This window comes from Hevea brasiliensis, chromosome 11 (genome assembly GCF_030052815.1).
Source record: "Hevea brasiliensis isolate MT/VB/25A 57/8 chromosome 11, ASM3005281v1, whole genome shotgun sequence".
Classification (NCBI taxonomy): domain Eukaryota; kingdom Viridiplantae; phylum Streptophyta; class Magnoliopsida; order Malpighiales; family Euphorbiaceae; genus Hevea; species Hevea brasiliensis.
This window is the reverse complement of record NC_079503.1, coordinates 15,532,483-15,550,330: the sequence shown is the minus strand read 5'-3', so window position 1 is coordinate 15,550,330 and position 17,848 is coordinate 15,532,483. Positions and strand designations below refer to the sequence as shown.

General features: G+C 34.9%; 1 protein-coding gene across 8 annotated transcripts; it reads left to right on the top strand.

Annotated features, from left to right (window-relative positions):
* Positions 1-235: 235 nt before the first annotated feature.
* On the top strand, positions 236-16,365 carry LOC110662122 (transcriptional corepressor LEUNIG). 8 transcript variants are annotated; one of them, XM_058129970.1, is made up of 19 exons: positions 236-387; positions 535-741; positions 1,432-1,529; positions 1,657-1,766; positions 2,879-3,286; positions 3,388-3,473; positions 3,842-3,920; positions 3,998-4,073; positions 4,291-4,340; positions 4,484-4,789; positions 4,922-5,134; positions 5,612-5,845; positions 5,960-6,074; positions 13,043-13,152; positions 13,394-13,543; positions 14,348-14,503; positions 14,641-14,757; positions 15,266-15,472; positions 15,957-16,365. In XM_058129970.1, exons 2-19 carry the CDS (start codon positions 710-712, stop codon positions 16,098-16,100), a joined length of 2,691 nt encoding a protein of 896 aa, XP_057985953.1. In that variant the 5' UTR covers positions 236-387; positions 535-709; the 3' UTR covers positions 16,101-16,365. The 8 variants fall into 8 exon arrangements, with proteins under 8 accessions (XP_057985953.1, XP_057985950.1, XP_057985951.1 ...); XM_058129967.1 differs by having other exon boundaries at positions 5,933-6,074; XM_058129968.1 differs by having other exon boundaries at positions 5,597-5,845.
* The last annotated feature ends 1,483 nt before the right edge of the window (positions 16,366-17,848 follow it).

Sequence of the window (17,848 nt, the reverse complement as noted above, 5' to 3'; positions counted from 1 at the left end):
TTTTAAAATTCATTGTTATTCATAAATAGAGAAATATTCCAGTGCCCACATTGAAAACGCAGTGGGAAATAGAGAAACATGGATTTACCTACAACCCCTCTTAACAGCTGAGCTAATGCAAGTAAGAGTTTGGTGTAATTAAGAGAAAAGTAAAGGCTATTTTAGTCATTTAAACATAAAGTTGTGCAAGAAAGAGTGTCTTAGACTTAAAATTTGACATGATCAGAGGGCTTTTATGGTAAATTTGGGAACCAGCGCCATTATGATATCTGCAACAGCAACTCAACCCTCCACCCAAGCTAAAGAAATAAAATTAGACTAAAAATTCTTAAAAAAAAAGAAAAAAAAAAGAAATTCTCCATCAGATAAACGTTTTTGGGTTTGCAGGTATCCTCTATCCATCTTCCCTTTTCTAGTCCTTTCTTAATTTATTCAATTAAGAAACATTTTACTTTTCTTTATTTTCATTTTGCTAAGATTACGAGCTTAGCTTCTATTCCAGCACACAGATTCTTCATCTTTGTCTTTCTACAGTGTGTCCTTTGTCTCGGTGTTTTTGGGTTCCATAGTAAATTGGTGTTATCTTTTGGAGCTGAAATTCCATAACATGTTCATTTCTGGGTTGCAATTTTAGAGGTGAAGAGAGCTCTCTACAAACTAGTTCTGACATTATTGTAAACTGTTTGTGTGAGCTCTTTGATTCGACAACATGTCTCAAACCAACTGGGAAGCTGATAAAATGTAAGTTCTACTGCAATATTTTTCGTTTTCTCTTCTTATTGTAACGGTTTTCTATCTGGGTTTCCTTCTTTTTCAATTTTTCGTTTCATAGTCTCTTCTAATGCTCACTCTTTTATGTTATCCTCTTGATTTATATACTGGGTAGATGAGATTTTGTTTATTTTGCAGCTTCTGTTAGTTTTTGGAGTCAAGTTTTGTTCTTCCGAGTAGTTATCTGATATGTGCATTAGCATTTTTATTCTAGGGTTTATATTCTGGCAAAGTGTCTTTTTTTTTCTTCTTTCTTCTTCTTCTTCTTCGTTTGTTCATTTGAACTTATTCCAAGTTAGGTTTTAGTTAGTGGCTTGTTAATGGTTTGATTTTAGTATTCGAATTCCTGCTTTAATTGGCTGGCCCTCGTCCTCTATTTACCGATACTATTCCTTATTTTTGTTCTTGTAGATCTTTTTTAACCTCGTTGCTTTCCCTTTTTCCTTTCTTCTTCTTGTTCATATGGTTGGATTTTCTCTGCTTACATAACCTTTCTTCACTAGACTTCCATGATTTCTAACTGGGTAAGGATTTCGGGTTCATTTTTGCGCTTGTAATATTTTTGGCCGCTATTTTACTTGGTATAGATTTTCTTCTTTTGCTGTGGCTCCCCCCCTACGTAAATGACATGAAGTGTTTTATTTTCATGATAAACTACAGGTTGGATGTGTATATCTATGATTATCTAGTGAAGAGAGATTTAAAGGCTTCTGCTCAGGCTTTTCAAACAGAGGGAAAAGTATCATCTGATCCTGTAGGTGCGTGTATGAAGTTATGATTCAGGGGAAAAGATGCATATTTAGAGTAAAAGATTCATGTTATTGTTTTTTCAAATTGTGCTTTTGACTTCTTGACTGGTTTTCAATTTTGGCCTTGAATTTTCAGCTATTGATGCACCTGGAGGCTTTCTTTTTGAATGGTGGTCAGTTTTCTGGGATATATTTATTGCAAGGACAAATGAGAAGCACTCAGAGGTTGCTGCATCTTATATCGAGGTTAGTTCAAATTCTTTTTGCCCTATAACTTTTTATTTTTCTTTGGGTTCTATTTTACATGTGAGTGCTAGGATGAGCAAGGAAAGTGGTATATTTGTGCAAGGCAGTGTAATGGCAATTTAATGACTTAGAATCTCATTTTAACCATACAAATGTTGCCCCCAAAACTTTTTTTTTTTTTTTCCTTTTAAAGTAAAACTCCCCATATAGAACCCCTCCTCCAAAAAAAAAAAATAAAGAACCGAATTTTTTTTTCCTTTTTTTTGGTCTCTTCTGCATATAGGTAAACCTTTTTGCGTCAGTATCAATTTCAGGAACTGTTTTTGTATTTGTCTTTGCTTTACTGAAGCGATGAGTTGTTAGTTTTTTAATCGCACCAGTGACCTTCTGTGTATGAGATTTAAGATTTTAATATGTTGAGGTTTGCTAGGTGCGCAATTGTAATGGAAGAATGGCTGCACCGTGGTATCTACTCTTTTTATTTTTAATATATATATATATATATATATATTTTTTTTTAATTTTTGGTTCTTCATTTACTGCTTCTTTGTTGCTGAAAGCCTGAAACTACTGACAACTGTTGTATTTAGCATCTTTGGAACTTTATTTTGTAGTTTCCTTAATCCTCCAATAATGGTTGACAGTTTAGTAATGGAGAACAAAAGCCAGCAATGTTAAATTAGACCCTTTAGTGGGCTTAAATTTACAGAGATCTAAGTGAGCGATTTTTCTTTTTTAGATTTGGTAAAACCTTCTCAATTGGAAACACAGATCAAGTTCTTTCTAGAGAGGCTGCTTTATGAAGAACTGTTGTATTCTATATTAAGTCACCTCTGTGAACGGGTTGTCTTGTGTTTGATGTGTTGTCAAAAATTGCATCATAATCTTAACTAGTGGAGGGAATCTGTAGCAGGATAAAGAAACCTAATTCATGACAAGTAGGCTGACATTTTTCAGCTAACTGCCCTAGGTTTTGTTTATGCTTATAGCCATATATTGTTGCTAGAGCTTTGCAAGTCTTAAGCTTTACAAGGGCCTATATAGAAGTTCTTGGGTTGGATGTAAAATAACTTCAGTGCCCATTGTAACATTGTTGCATATTGAAATCTCAGACTCAGTTCATTAAAGCGCGGGAGCAGCAGCAGCAACAACAGCAGCAGCAAGCTCAACCACCACAGCATCAACAGCAACCGCAACAGCAACAGCAACTGCAGATGCAACAACTCCTACTGCAGAGGCATGCTCAGCAGCAGCAGCAGCAACAGCAGCAGCAGCAACAGCAGCAGCAGCAGCAACAGCAGCAGCAACAACAACAGCAGCAGCAACAGCCTCCCCAGCAGCAGCAGCAGCAGCGAAGGGATGGTGCCCACCTTCTAAATGGTACTACAAATGGGCTTATGGGAAATGATCCACTCTTGCGCCAAAACCCTGGAACTGCAAATGCCTTGGCGACGAAGATGTATGAGGAAAGATTAAAACTACCAATTCAGAGGGATTCTTTGGATGATGGTGCAATGAAGGTAGGTGGATTGACTCCTCCTTTTAACCCCCCCGCTTTACTTCTTTCTATATCTTGAAGTTTGTTGGATTACCTGGCTTACCATCTTTCAAACCTTTGCAGCAAAGATTCAGTGACAATGTAGGCCAGCTTTTGGATCCAAATCATGCCTCAATATTGAAGTCTACAGCACCTGGGCAGCCTTCAGGGTGCTTTTCTTTTTCATTTGACCTTTAATGCCCAGATAAAACAAAATTATTTTGCTGTAGTATTTGAATGACTTTGTGTTCAGTAATGTATCAAAAGGGTATAGGTTTTACAAAAATGGCTTTTCAAATTATTATAGGATTTTGGGCTATGTCTCCATCCTTTCTTTTTTCCCTCCATTTTTGGTTTTGTCTCTTCATGTAATTCATGGATGTGAATGTGGAGTTGCAGCTTCTAAATGCTACAAAAATGAGTGGGATTTATTTTAAATTCTAATGTGCAAAACAGCTCTGAAACATTTTTGGGATTTTGTCTATATGCGTTAATCCTATTAACGCAAAGCTCATTGTGGTTGTGCTAAAAATTTCAGGCAAGTGTTGCATGGTACAGCGGGTGGAATGTCCCCACAGGTTCAGGCTCGAAATCAGCAACTTCCAGGGTCCACACCAGTATGGATCTCATAGAAGTTATCTCAAAATTTTTATTTTCCTATTATTCTTTTGATCTAAATTTTTTCTGGAATCAGGACATAAAGAGTGAGATTAATCCTGTAATAAATCCCAGAGCTGCTGGTCCAGAGGCATCATTAATAGGAATTCATGGTATTCTTCTCATGATTTTTACCTTCCCAAGCACCTGTGTCTAACTTGTGTGGATTTTGAGGAAACAGTTGTTCATTTATGATGCAAATGAGCTTGAATCTATCATCCTCACGTCTCAGTTTGAAAGCCTGAAATTATAAATCTCTTCTCTTGAGTTTTTGTAATTTGCATGTCTTAGAGATCTCTGAGGCTAACATGAAAGGTTTTGTTGTTTCAGGATCAAATCAAGGTGGTAACAATTTGACTTTAAAAGGGTGGCCACTCACTGTAAGTTTTCTGTGGTTCATTTATTCTTGTTCCTACCCTTCATCATCACAATTGTAATAAATTGTTTATTTTGTTTTTTGCACGTATATAAATGTACATACTTGGGAGTTTTGATGTTTTTAACTTGTTAATGCCTCTGTTAGGGACTGGACCAACTTCGCTCTCTTCAGCAACAAAAACCTTTTATACAGGCTCCTCAGCCCTTTCATCAACTTCAGATGTTGACACCACAACACCAGCAACAGCTTATGCTTGCACAGCAAAATTTAACATCACCATCTGCTAGTGATGAGAATAGAAGATTGAGAATGCTTTGGAACAACCGGAATATTGTGCCTGGGAAGGATGGGCTTACAAATCCTATTGGTGACATGGTGCCAAATGTTGGATCTCCTTTGCAAGCCGGTGCCTCTCTTTTGTCTCGTGGAGATACAGATACGCTGATTAAGGTCCCATGGTTCTGCCAATTACCTTTAACTGTAGTTACTGCATGTATATTTGTTGTTTCCCACACTAGGTGTTTCTGCATTCCTATAAATTTAATTGTGATTCATTTTCTGAAAATTTTCCTTCCTTTGTAGTTAAAAATGGCTCATATGCAGCAGCAGCAACAACAGCAGCTGCAGAACAGTAATCCACAGCAGCAGCATGCTCTTTCAAATCAGCAGCATGCTCTTTCAAATCAGCAGTCGCAGAGTTCAAATCACAATCTTCATCAGCAAGATAAGATGGGGGGTGCTGGTAGTGTCACAGTAGATGGTAGCATGTCCAACTCTTTTCGAGGAAATGATCAGGTCTGTCTTTTTTGGATACCTCTTAAACATCTATATTCAGATGCCTTGTCCACGTGGTACCATCTACCTGTGGATTTTTTAGATAAACTAATTGAACGTAATTTTGATATAATGTCTTCTTCTATCTCTTTACACTTCCCTCCTCCACATGACCCCAATACACACAACTCTAATTTTACAGTAGTAGTTTCCTTTTGAAAATAGTATAGAAATCATAATAACTTTTGTTCCGTGATCCTTGTGCATGTAGTAGATAAAGGATCAAATATCACAAGTATACATGGAAAAGTAATTTATAAAACCACACACATATGAAGATGGTATTGGCTTTCTAAAGTTTACTTCCAATTTAAGATGCAGGCAATGTCTTTTATCATGTCCACTCTCATCATTGAGTCTTGATGTATGGCATAGGCTTACTTGGACAGGTTTCTAACATGGTTTTCCCTGATCTATTTTAAGGTTTCAAAAAACCAGACAGGAAGAAAGAGAAAACAGCCAGTATCATCTTCAGGACCTGCCAATAGCTCTGGAACTGCAAATACTGCAGGACCATCCCCAAGTTCAGCACCGTCAACACCTTCAACTCACACCGCTGGAGATGTGATCTCGATGCCTTCTTTACCACATAGTGGTAGTTCTTCTAAGCCTCTAGTGATTTTTGGAGCTGATGGTGGCACAGGCACTCTTACATCTCCAGCGAATCAGTTGGTGAGTGCATTGCTTTTATCTTTTTTGCATTGGTAAAGGAATTGAAAATTCCTTGCTTGAATTCTCATTGAAATTCCATTTTGGCAGTGGGATGATAAGGATCTTGAATTGCAGGCTGATATGGACCGTTTTGTGGAGGATGGATCCCTTGAGGATAATGTTGATTCTTTTTTATCCCATGATGACACTGATCCTAGAGATACAGTGCCTCGTATGGATGTCAGCAAAGGTGTGCAAATACTCATTGAATACTGATAGTTATTATTTTGTCAAGGTTTTTCAAAACTTGGTTGAGTTTATGTTAGCAATTTTCTTGAATATGATGCAGATGTTTCAATATCATTGCTTATTGATAATGATATTTCCTACACACACACACCTGTTCTGTACGATATTCAAGTTAATTCATTTTTAAAATCACTTTCCTTCATTACATCGTTAATGTGAGAATAAGCCAATTTAATAAATTAGTATTTGTTCAAGCTTCATATTTCAAAAAATTTCAAATTTGAAAAGCTGTTAACATTATTCGTAATATATTAACAGCGAGCATATTACATATCTTCTTAACTAATACACAACATCAGCTTACATTTATGACAACCAGCACAACCACCACCACTCTAGGCATTTGCATGTATTTGGATGATTCTTATAGTAGCACATAATATTCAAGTTACTTTTTTTTCAAACAACATTCCTTCATTACATCATTAATGTGAGAATGGCTGAAATTACGTAACAATTTGATAAATTAATATTCTTTTGGTGCTACATCATTTGGTATTAGAGCCCAACATCAATCCAAATTACCATAGCTTCTTGTGAAAATTTCCCTTAACCTTCAAAATTTTATTGCCTTCCTATTGTTGAGGGGGGGAAAAAAAAATATAACCCGGAAACAAAGTTGCGAGAAGGGAAACAACGCTGCCATAGCCCCTCACCAAGTCACCACCTTTTGGCCTTCCAATGACACACTGCCGTCACTGCAGATCCCCTCCGTGGCCTCTAGCAACTCCTAAGGAGCAACTCCTAAGGAGCAATTCCGATTGCTGGAAGTCACTGATAAGCAAATATCTGAACAGGTCACAACCTGAATCTCGACTCGTTCCAAAATCCATCGTTTTCGGCATATGCACCCTCCTTGATGCTCGCGGGGAATCAACATTTTCCCTACCGTCAGAACTCAACACCAAGCTTTAACCCGATGGGTATGGGAGAAGCTCATCCAGCAGTTGTAAGCTGCGTTGCACTAGATTCTTCCGTGTCTTGACACCTCTTTACCACGTAATCAGCTGTGTAACTGCCATCCTAGCATATAGTGCCATGCCATATGCTACATGAGTAGTTTTTTTATGGGACTTTCTTTTGCTAATTTGGAAGTGTTGATTCCATTTTGATGTCCACTTTGGGTAAAAATGACTCCTGAGGGCTGAAATTTCAAGTTTGTTCATTGAGGTACTTTTTTTTTCCAATTATAATAAAATGTTGTGGATTGATAACAAAGGACTACAGAATGAAATTAATGATTTTAAGGTACAATTAGATGAATTATGGGATACAATGCAAGGAGTACATTGTTGCAATCGAGGACTATTATGAACACAACTTAATGAAATATGTTATTTGATGAATTTATACAGTTGTTCTAACTATGCTTCTTGTGGTTTATTTGATGAGTATCAAGACATCCAGCAAATCTTACATTTTTGGGAGAAAACACTTGAAAATGTAACAATGAGTATCAAATTTTTTGGGAGAAACACTTGAAAATGTAAGAATGAGTATCAAATTCAACAGACTCATCAACAAGTTAAGGAGAGAGAACTTGAAGAATTGGAAGCATGGAAAGAAGTGCATCTATTTCAGTTGAGAGTATAGTTAGATACAATAAAAAGAATTGAAAATATAAAAGCAAGAAGTCTTGTGAAAGCAAGGAAACAACGGGAGGAACAAGAAGAGCAACTTGAATTCCGAAAGCAGCTTGAAGTTGAAGAAGAATTCAAAGAGCAGTTTGAAGATAAAAATGAAGAGCAAAAAGAACAATTTGAAGAGTTTGAAATTGAAGAATCCGAAGATGTGATTATGGAGCATTCAAATGTTGAAATGCCTATTTTAGAGCAAGAAGTTAATCAAGTCATGGAGACTTCAATGAGATTGAAGAGAATCGAGTTGTTTCAAGTGATTTGAAGACCTATTCAACTTTAACTGTGACTAATTTTCTATTTCAAGTCTTTTATGGATGCAAAGGAAAGGATGAAGTTGTTCATCTCAATCTTGATGTTATCTTCCAAGGAAACAAGACCGTGTGTTCTACGCATCTGGTTCGTGATCCTTCCACACATCAAAACGCTGAGGTTGATTTTTCACCAACTAGGGGAGAATAATGCAGTATTGTGAAAGTAATGAAAATAGGATACTTGGAAATTATATTCCATGTAAAATTAGAGAGTTTAGTATTTCTAGTATTTAGAAAATTTTTTTTTACTATTATTATTATTATTATTTAAGTAGTATTTTAATTATTTAGGATTTTTTTTTTAATTTAGTATTCCTAATTAGGTTTTAATTAGGTTTTCTATTCTTATTTTAATTAGAGTTGTAAGCTCTATAAATAGGGCTCAATTTTCTATTATTATAAGCTTTTGACTATGATAATTATGGAGAATTAATAAAAATTATCGAGAATTAGTTTTTTTCCATATGAATTTGTTTCCTTTGATCTCTAATTTCCTAGTTCTACATCAAATGGTATCATAGTCAACCAGGGGAAAATGATGCAGTATGAGAAGATAAAATTTAGGATTTATGTTCATTGTAAAATTAGAAAATTTAAGAGTTTTATTATTAGGAATTTTATTCTTATTAGGTCTATTATTTCATAGTTTATCTTATTCCTACTTAGGATTAAATTAGGGTTTTAAAACCCTAATATGATTGGGATTCCTAATGCTATAAATAGGTCAAGTTATTTACATAATTTTCAGATTTTGATATGATAATTATTTGAGATTATTACAATTAAGCATTAGTTCTCTTTTCCCTCAAGTATTTGTTCCTTGTTTGCCTTTATTCTTTTTGGTGCTCCAACATATCTTCATAACTAATACACAACATAAGCTCATATTTATGACAACCAGCACCACCAGCACAGCCACCACCACTCTAAGCATTTGCATGTACGTGCATGATTAGTATAGTAACACATAAATAGTAGTTATCAGTACCATTTAATGGCAGTAAAGTAATATTTGATATCAAAATTTAGAACCTAGAGAATAAATGTCAAAGCAAGTGGTAATATTTTTATACATGAAGAGGGAATATTGTAAACTATAAACATTCAATTCAACTCAACTCAACTCAACTCAACTAAGCCTTTATCCCAAGAATTTGGGGTCGGCTATATGGATTCTCTTTCTCCATTCTAAAAGATTTTGGGTTAAATCCTTGGAAATGTGAGTAGAGGACGCCCCAATGTTTATATCATTTGAATCCATATCATGAGGTGTGACGAAATTTTTACGCTGGTTGTCACTTACTACAACCATCCTACTTTATCCGAATTTGGGACCGGCTAAGCACAAACTACTTAGGCGGAGTTAAACTATAAACATTCAACTCAACTCAACTAAGCCTTTATCCTAAAAATTTGAGGTCGGCTATATGGATTCGCTTTCTCCACTCTGAACGATTTTGAGTTAAATCCTCAGAAATGTGTAATGCTTCTAGGTCATGTTGTACTACTCTCCTCCAAGTCAATTTAGGTCTACCCCTTTTTTTCTTTCTATCCTCTAACCTAATGTGCTCTACTTGTCTAACTGGAGCCTCCGTATGTCTACGCTTCACATGACCAAATCACCTCAATCTCCCTTCTCTCAACTTATCTTCAATTGGCACAACTCCTACCTTTTCTCTAATACTCTCATTATGGACTTTATCTAGTCTAGTATGGCCACTCATCTACCTTAACATTCTCATCTCTGTAACTCTTATCTTAGATGCATACGACTCTTTCAGTGCCCAACACTCACTACCATATAGCATAGCCGGTCGTATGGTTGTACGGTAAAATTTTCCTTTTAATTTATTGGGAATCTTACGATCATATAAAACTCCCGTAGCACGTCTCCACTTCAACCATCCGGCTTTAATCTTATGACTAACATCCTCCTCACATCTCCCATCTACTTGAAGGACTGAGCCTAGATATTTAAAGTGATTACTTTGGGGCAGTATCACTCCATTCAAACTAACTCCTTCCCTATCACCAGTTTGGCTTTCACTGAACCTGCAATGCATGTATTCTGTCTTCGTTCTACTTAACTTAAAACTCTTCAACTCTAAAGTACTTCTCCAAAGTTCTAGCTTTCTTTTGACTCATTCTCGTGTCTCATCTATCAGAACAATATCATCCGCAAACATCATGCACCAAGGAATACTCTCTTGTATATGTTTAGTCAGTTCATCTAAAACTAATGTAAAAAGGTAAGGGCTTATGGCTGATTCTTGGTGTAATCCAATTGAGATCGGAAAATCTCGTGTCCCCTCCCACTGTGCGCACAATAGTAGTTGCTTCTTCATACATATCTTTCAATACTTGTATGTTTCTAATAGAAACCCTCTTTTGTTCTAACACATTCCATAAGACCTCTCTTGGAACACTATCGTAAGCCTTCTCCAAATTAGTAAAAACCATGTGTAGATCTTTCTTCACATCTCTATATTTCTCCATCAAGCTTCTAATGAGAAAGATCGCTTCCATAGTAGAACGACCGGGCATGAAACCAAATTGATTGAGAGAGATAGAAGTATCATGACGTAGTCGATGCTCCACAACTCTCTCCCACAACTTCATAGTATGGCTCATGAGTTTAATTCCCCTATAGTTTGAGCAACTCTGTATGTCTCCCTTATTTTTAAAAATAGGTACTAAAATACTCTTCTTCCATTCATCAGGCATTTTCTTTGAGTTTAGAATCTTATTAAATAATTTAGTTAACCATTCCACTTCCATATCTCCCAAATACTTCCACACTTCAATTGGTATTTCATCGGGTCCACAGGCTTTATCCATTTTCATTCTCTTAAGTGCTTCCTTTACTTCTAAAGATCTAATCCTTCTAGTATAATTCATATTCTTTTTTATTGTTCTATAATCTATATTCACGCTATTACCATTTTGACTATTATTAAAGAGATCATTAAAATAATTTCTCCATCTTTCTTTAATGTCCTCATCTTTCACCAACACTTTTCCTTCATCCTTAATGCACCTAACTTGATTGAGATCTTGACATTTCCTTTCTCTCCTCCTTGCTAATCTATAAATATCTTTCTCCCCTTCTTTAGTTCTAAGTTTCTCATATAACTTTTCAAAGGCTTGTGCTCTTTCTTGTCTAACTGCCTTTTTTGCCTCTTTCTTTGCTATTTTGTACTGTTCATATGCCTCATTATTATCACATTTAGGTAATTTCTTATACCATTTCTTTTTTCTCTTCACTGCCTTTTGTACTTCCTCATTCCACCACCATCTCTCTTTTGAGGGTGGTCCATGTCCTTTAGACTCTTCAAGTACTTTTCTAGTTACTTCTCTAATCTTTGATGCCATCTGTATCCACATATCATTTGCCTCCATATCCAGCTTTCATACTTCGGACTCGAGAAGCTCGTTTTTGAACTTCACTTGCTTTACTCCTTTGAACTCCCACCACTTTGTTCGAGCTACACTATTTCTTCTGACCTTACTTGAATTGTTCCTAAACTTGACATCCAAGACCACCAATCGATGTTAACTTGTTAAAGCCTCTCCTGGAATGACCTTGCAATCCTTGCATAGAGCTCTATTTGTCTTCCTAGTTAAGAGGAAGTCGATTTGGCTTCTATGTTGTCCACTTTTGAAAGTCACTAAATGTGACTCTCTTTTTATAAAGTAGGTATTTGCTAGTATTAGGTCGTATGCCATAGCAAAATTCAGGATGCTTTTTCCCTCCTCATTTCGACTGCCAAAATCAAAACCTCCATGAACAGTCTCATAACCTTGTCTATCACTTCCTACATGCCCATTCAAATCTCCACCAATGAAAATATTCTCTTCATTCGGTATGTTTTGCATTAAATCATCCATATCTTCCCAAAACCTTTGTTTACTCTCACTATCTAGCCCTATTTGTGGGGCATAAGCACTAACTATATTTATTGTTTCTCCTTCTAGTACTAGCTTTACTAGTATAATTCTATCTCCTACTCTTTTCACAGCTATTACTGAGTCTTTCAATGTCCTGTCTATGATTATGCCCACTCCGTTCTTGTTTCTCTCTTTTCCGGTAAACCACAGTTTGTACCCTGAATTACCCACTTCCTTACTTTTCTCTCCTACCCATTTAGTCTCCTGAATGCAAGCAATATTCACCCTTCTCCTTTCCAAGGTATCCACAAACTCCATTAATTTTTCTGTAAGTGATCCAACATTCCAAGTACCAACCCTGATCCTCCTCCTATCCTGCTCCTTCCTAATTGGTCTCCTTCTATGATATCTTCTATTGTTTTCTATGTCTATCTTGTGTTCTGTTCCACTATTTATTCTACTATCTGTCCTATGGACTAACTTCTTTACCCACACCCGTCCATGATGTGGGAACCCTTGCTCACTTAACACCACACCCGGGCGCCGGCATGGCGCGTCGCTTTCGGTGAACGCCCTACACCCTTGCATATTTCTCACTACACCCGGGCTCCGATATAGCGCGTCGTTAGTAGAGGACGTTCCAACGTTTATATCATTTGAATCTATATCATAGGGTGTGACGAAATTTTTACGCTGGTTGTCACCTACCGCAACCCTCCTCCTTTATCCGGGCTTGGGACCGGCTAAGCACAAACTACTTAGGCGGAGTTAGTTAAACTATAAACATTCAAATGAATAAAATTGCAAACTTGTAAAAATATTTCACAAATTAGAAAAATGTGATTTCAACTTAGATTTTCTTGATTCTGAGCTTATATACATTTTGAATCATTTACATGTTTCTAACTTGTAAAATTGTACTGAGTGTGTATATTATATGTACACATGCACACACAAAAACGCTTGTACAATATATATTAGAAATTCCTCTGCAATAAATGTTATAACTAATTGAAATTTACTTGTATAACATGATTCACTCTAATCATAGAGTTCACATTTCATCTCAGGGTTTACATTTACTGAAGTAACTTCTGTTAGAGCGAGTGCAAGCAAAGTAATTTGTTGCCACTTCTCATCGGATGGGAAATTACTTGCTAGTGGTGGCCATGATAAAAAGGTGAGTATGAAGATCAACTTTTTAAAATGTTAGTGCATTAAAAAAATATGAGGCAAAGAATTGGATGCCAATTTCTCATGATTTATGTTTCTTCTTGAGTTTTTTATTTAAAGTCTGATTTCATTGTCCAAATGAATGGAATTGTTGCTTGCTTTATTTTTGTTGTGAAAGGAGAAATGGATTTTTTTCCTTTGTAGTTAGCTTGATCTATAAATTTTTTCCTTGATGATCTATGATGCAGGCTGTGTTGTGGTACACGGATAACTTAAAGCCAAAAACTACCCTCGAAGAACATTCATCATTGATTACGGACGTGCGTTTCAGTCCAAGCATGCCACGACTTGCAACATCATCATTTGACAAAACTGTCAGGGTTTGGGACGCTGACAATGTTAGTAGACACGTTCTTCCATTTTGCCATTTTAATTTTTTCTGCCAATTCTTGCCTTTTCTCTGTTGATGGGAAATTTTGAAATGAAGGTGCGATCCTGTCCCTTGGTGAGTTTGAAACATGGTGCACTACACATTGATACATTTCAATGCAAAAGCAAAGGACATAGATTCAAGTTTTGTTGTTCAAAACTAATTTCTCGTTTAAGAACGTGTATTGGGATTTCTGTAATGCAAATATATTCTTTAAGAAAATAATTTGGCAGCCACTTGCCATTAACACTAGTTTGCATGTAACGTGTGTTTGATTGTTTGCATGTAATTGTAAATATGCCAAAACGTTATCATAGGCCATTCTTAATGTGGGCATAAGAGGCTAGATGTTTCATCAGTTGAAGCTAGAATTTTGAATGTAACAGACTGCATATTTTTCTCTGTTGAAGCTAGAATAAAACCTAAATCCCTTTGTAGTTAAGAAGTCTTTGGTGATTGAATTGAGCAGAAATTTCTTGAGAAATTGGGGTGATGAAGAAAATGCATGATTTAATAGTAAGCAAGAAATCAATTGTGGAGAATTGAGTATTGATTATTTGAATTGCAATAGGGCCATTGGTTTACATGGACTCAGGGAGTATTAGCATTTAGTTATTTGCTTATGCACCAGTTATGGTTATGTAGTGATATCATGCTCTCTGTTGCTCATTAGAATTTTCTTATTGACAAAATTTGCTGGATTGCATAGATCAAACTATGCGATGTTAGTATTTATAGTGTGCTTACCTTGTTCTGTGGAATGGTTATGCAGCCTAGTTACTCATTACGCACTTTTACGGGGCATTCTGCCTCTGTCATGTCACTGGACTTCCACCCAAGTAAGGATGATCTCATCTGCTCTTGTGACGGGGATGGTGAAATACGATACTGGAGTATTAACAATGGTAGTTGTTCAAGAGTATTCAAGGTAGATTCTTGTAGACTATTTGATTTTTCAGTATTTCCTGTGTGTGGAAAGAATTTGGTGGGCTGGGCTTGATGGTTTTTTTTCTTTATGAGGCAATCACGGTTTTTATTTTGTTAATTTATTTTTGTTTGGATTAGGGTGGTACGGCCCAAATGAGATTCCAACCCCGTTTAGGGAGGTATCTTGCTGCAGCTGCTGAGAATGTTGTATCTATATTGGACGTTGAGACACAAGCTTGCCGGCATTCATTACAGGTTCATCTACATTGAATTGAACTTTTGCTATATCATCTTGATTCATGAACAGCAATGCTATGAATTCTATCCTGCTTTAGTCCTTGAAGGATGAATAGGTCATAAATCACCGTAAGTGTCCAAAATTATGTGCAACTATTTACTCAAGAAAATCTCTGCTGCATTGCATGTCTGGTGATGGTGATAGGTAATTCTGTGGACACATTCATGTACTTCTTATGTACACTGCTATTTTATATTCACATTTGAAAAATAAATGAAAATTATTAAGAAACGTAATTATTGCTTGTTTTTATTTGCTTTTTTTTTCTGGTTAATATTATAGAAGCATAGAGGTTACTGATGAGGAAAATTTAATTTTGCTGATGACAGATTTTCTTCTTCTATATGCTAGTAATAACCTTGATTGGCTGTTGAATATTTTTTGTTTTGGCTAATTCAGATTTTTCTTAAAAAAATTTTTGCTCATTATTTCTCATCTCTCTTTGCTTTATGTGGTTAACTGTAGGGACATACTAAGGCAATCCACTCCGTGTGCTGGGATCCTTCTGGTGAGTATCTAGCATCTGTCAGTGAGGACTCCGTCAGAGTCTGGAGACTTGGATCAGGGAGTGAGGGGGACTGTGTTCATGAATTGAGCTGTAACGGCAACAAATTCCATTCCTGTGTTTTCCATCCTACATACCCTTCATTACTAGTCATTGGTTGTTACCAGGCAAGTAACTTTTGAGTGTCATACACTGGTATGATTATCATTTTCATGCTGTGTCTTTTTGTTAGCAATATGATGCAAGATTTTCTAAGGTTGGATTAAGTAATTGCTCAATTGCTTTATAGTTTGTACAAGAGTAATTTCTTCTGTTTTATCATCTTTGTGTGGTCTATTTTCCCCAGAACCAATGGTGGTTCACGATGGGGTTTACATGAATTTTAAAATTATGAACACTTGTTGATTTTCAGTGCAGGATGGTTCTTGTATTCTTGACTAAGTTTCCAAGAATGGCTTAGTTTATGACCATCTCCTTTTTAAATCAATTAGTGAAGTTGGTTTTTTTATTTTGTTCTCTCTTTTCCCTGCCCATTGTGAGGGGGTGCTTCCAATTTGTACCTGTTCTACTACCAGAATCAATAAAGCTTTTGTCAACTATGTTGCTGTGAAGAGATTGTCTCTGATTTCGTACTGTGGGCATTTTTTGCAGTCCTTGGAGCTATGGAACATGACTGAGAACAAGAGTATGACTCTGGCAGCTCATGAAGGACTAATTGCTGCTCTTGCTGTATCACCTGTGACAGGGTTGGTTGCATCTGCTAGTCATGATAAGTTTGTCAAGCTTTGGAAGTAATGTGATTGTGTCTTAAGCATTTAATCGTTGCCAATTAAATGTTTTTGGTTTGTTTGTTTTGGTAAACTTGAAATGGCCTATTTTGTGGTTTATTCAATTTCAGGTCCTTGTAACCCCAGAAACTAACCTTTTCTGTTGTTGTATCTGTTGCATAACGCTTCTGTTGATTTACAGATCACTGTTCAAGCTTCTCGGACAGTTTGAAATGTTTTAGTTTTTATTCATAGGTTACCTGTGTGATCAATTCCAGTTCATTTTGGCTTTCCATTGACCATGTTGGGCACACTTTACATTAGTTTATTTTGGCTTTAAAATTCTTCCTATGCATTTTCTGGTGTTTACTGATTTTTATTTTTATAGATCTTAGATATGTAATATTATATATATAAATTTTATCACATTTTAAATTTACAAAAATGTTCTAATTTTTAACATTTCTCCATCTTTTCTTCTCTTTCAAGCAAAAACTTATTGTATTAAATTAAGAAATCTTGCTGTAAAATTAAAGGACAAAATCATTAAGTGTTGGGTGTGGCCTATCATACTTTCAAGAGGAGAATTTCGATTCGATCTTAAGAAAAAACATTATTGATTGAGAGAATTAATTATGAATTTAAAAAGGATTAATCTTTTTATGGATCATAAAATAGATATAAAAAAGATACTATGATAAATAAAATCAAAGGACAGAAGGGGCATGCACCCAAAGAGGGTGGAGATAGATTGATTATTGATACAATCACCGGGTGATAGACCTTAACAGCATAACCTATAAAGTCACACCCAACCCTATTAACTTCAAAGCGTGTATATATATATATATAACAGATGTTCCTCATTTCATTGAATTTAATTTTATTTTTAGAATTGAAATCATAGTTATTAAACTCAATTCGGCTTTGACAAAAAGATGAGAAAAAAGGAGCTCAATTTGGAGCTTAATCCGACTGAAGGATAGTCGAATTGACAGGTTATTAGTTTAACTAATGAGTCAACGATTTAATCAGTAGATCATTAAAAAGTTAATTAAATAATATAATTAAATATTACAACAATTAATATAATTAAATATGTTTAATCAAATAAAAATTTTATTTTTAAAATTAATATTTCAACTTTTATCAGACTATATTTACATATATCTTAATAATACTTTTAAATTTTATATGAAAATATTAAAAAAATTAAATTTTAAATACTTTTAAAATTTACTTTTTTTTAGAATGTGTATTGCAAGCACTTTATACCTGTTGTATAAGCACGTTATATCTGTTGTATATGCTCCTGATTTAATTTTTTTTATATATATAATTTTTTATTATTTTTTATATATAATATAATATTATTATTAATATATTAATTTTTAATAACTAATTAAATTTATTTATTTATTTTTAAATTTTTTTATTTGTTTAGTTTGTTAGTCCTAAATATATTAAACTATATATATTTTTAAACTATCATCTTTGGTTTTATAATTTATATAGTTTATGATTTATTTGAATCTACTATTTACATATATTTATATAGTAATTTAGAGTTAAATCATCTTCTTGTACTATTATTAGCAATACACATTTTTTAAAAAAAAAACTAGTGTTATTTATTAAATGATCAATGCCAATTAATTTTTAAATTTTCATGTTAATCTTTAACATTAAAAAGATAAATCAATTTTAGTTAGAAATAACATGGTCCTTCTCAACCTATTAATTAATTAGCTTAGGGTTTCTTTATTTTTTTTTTAT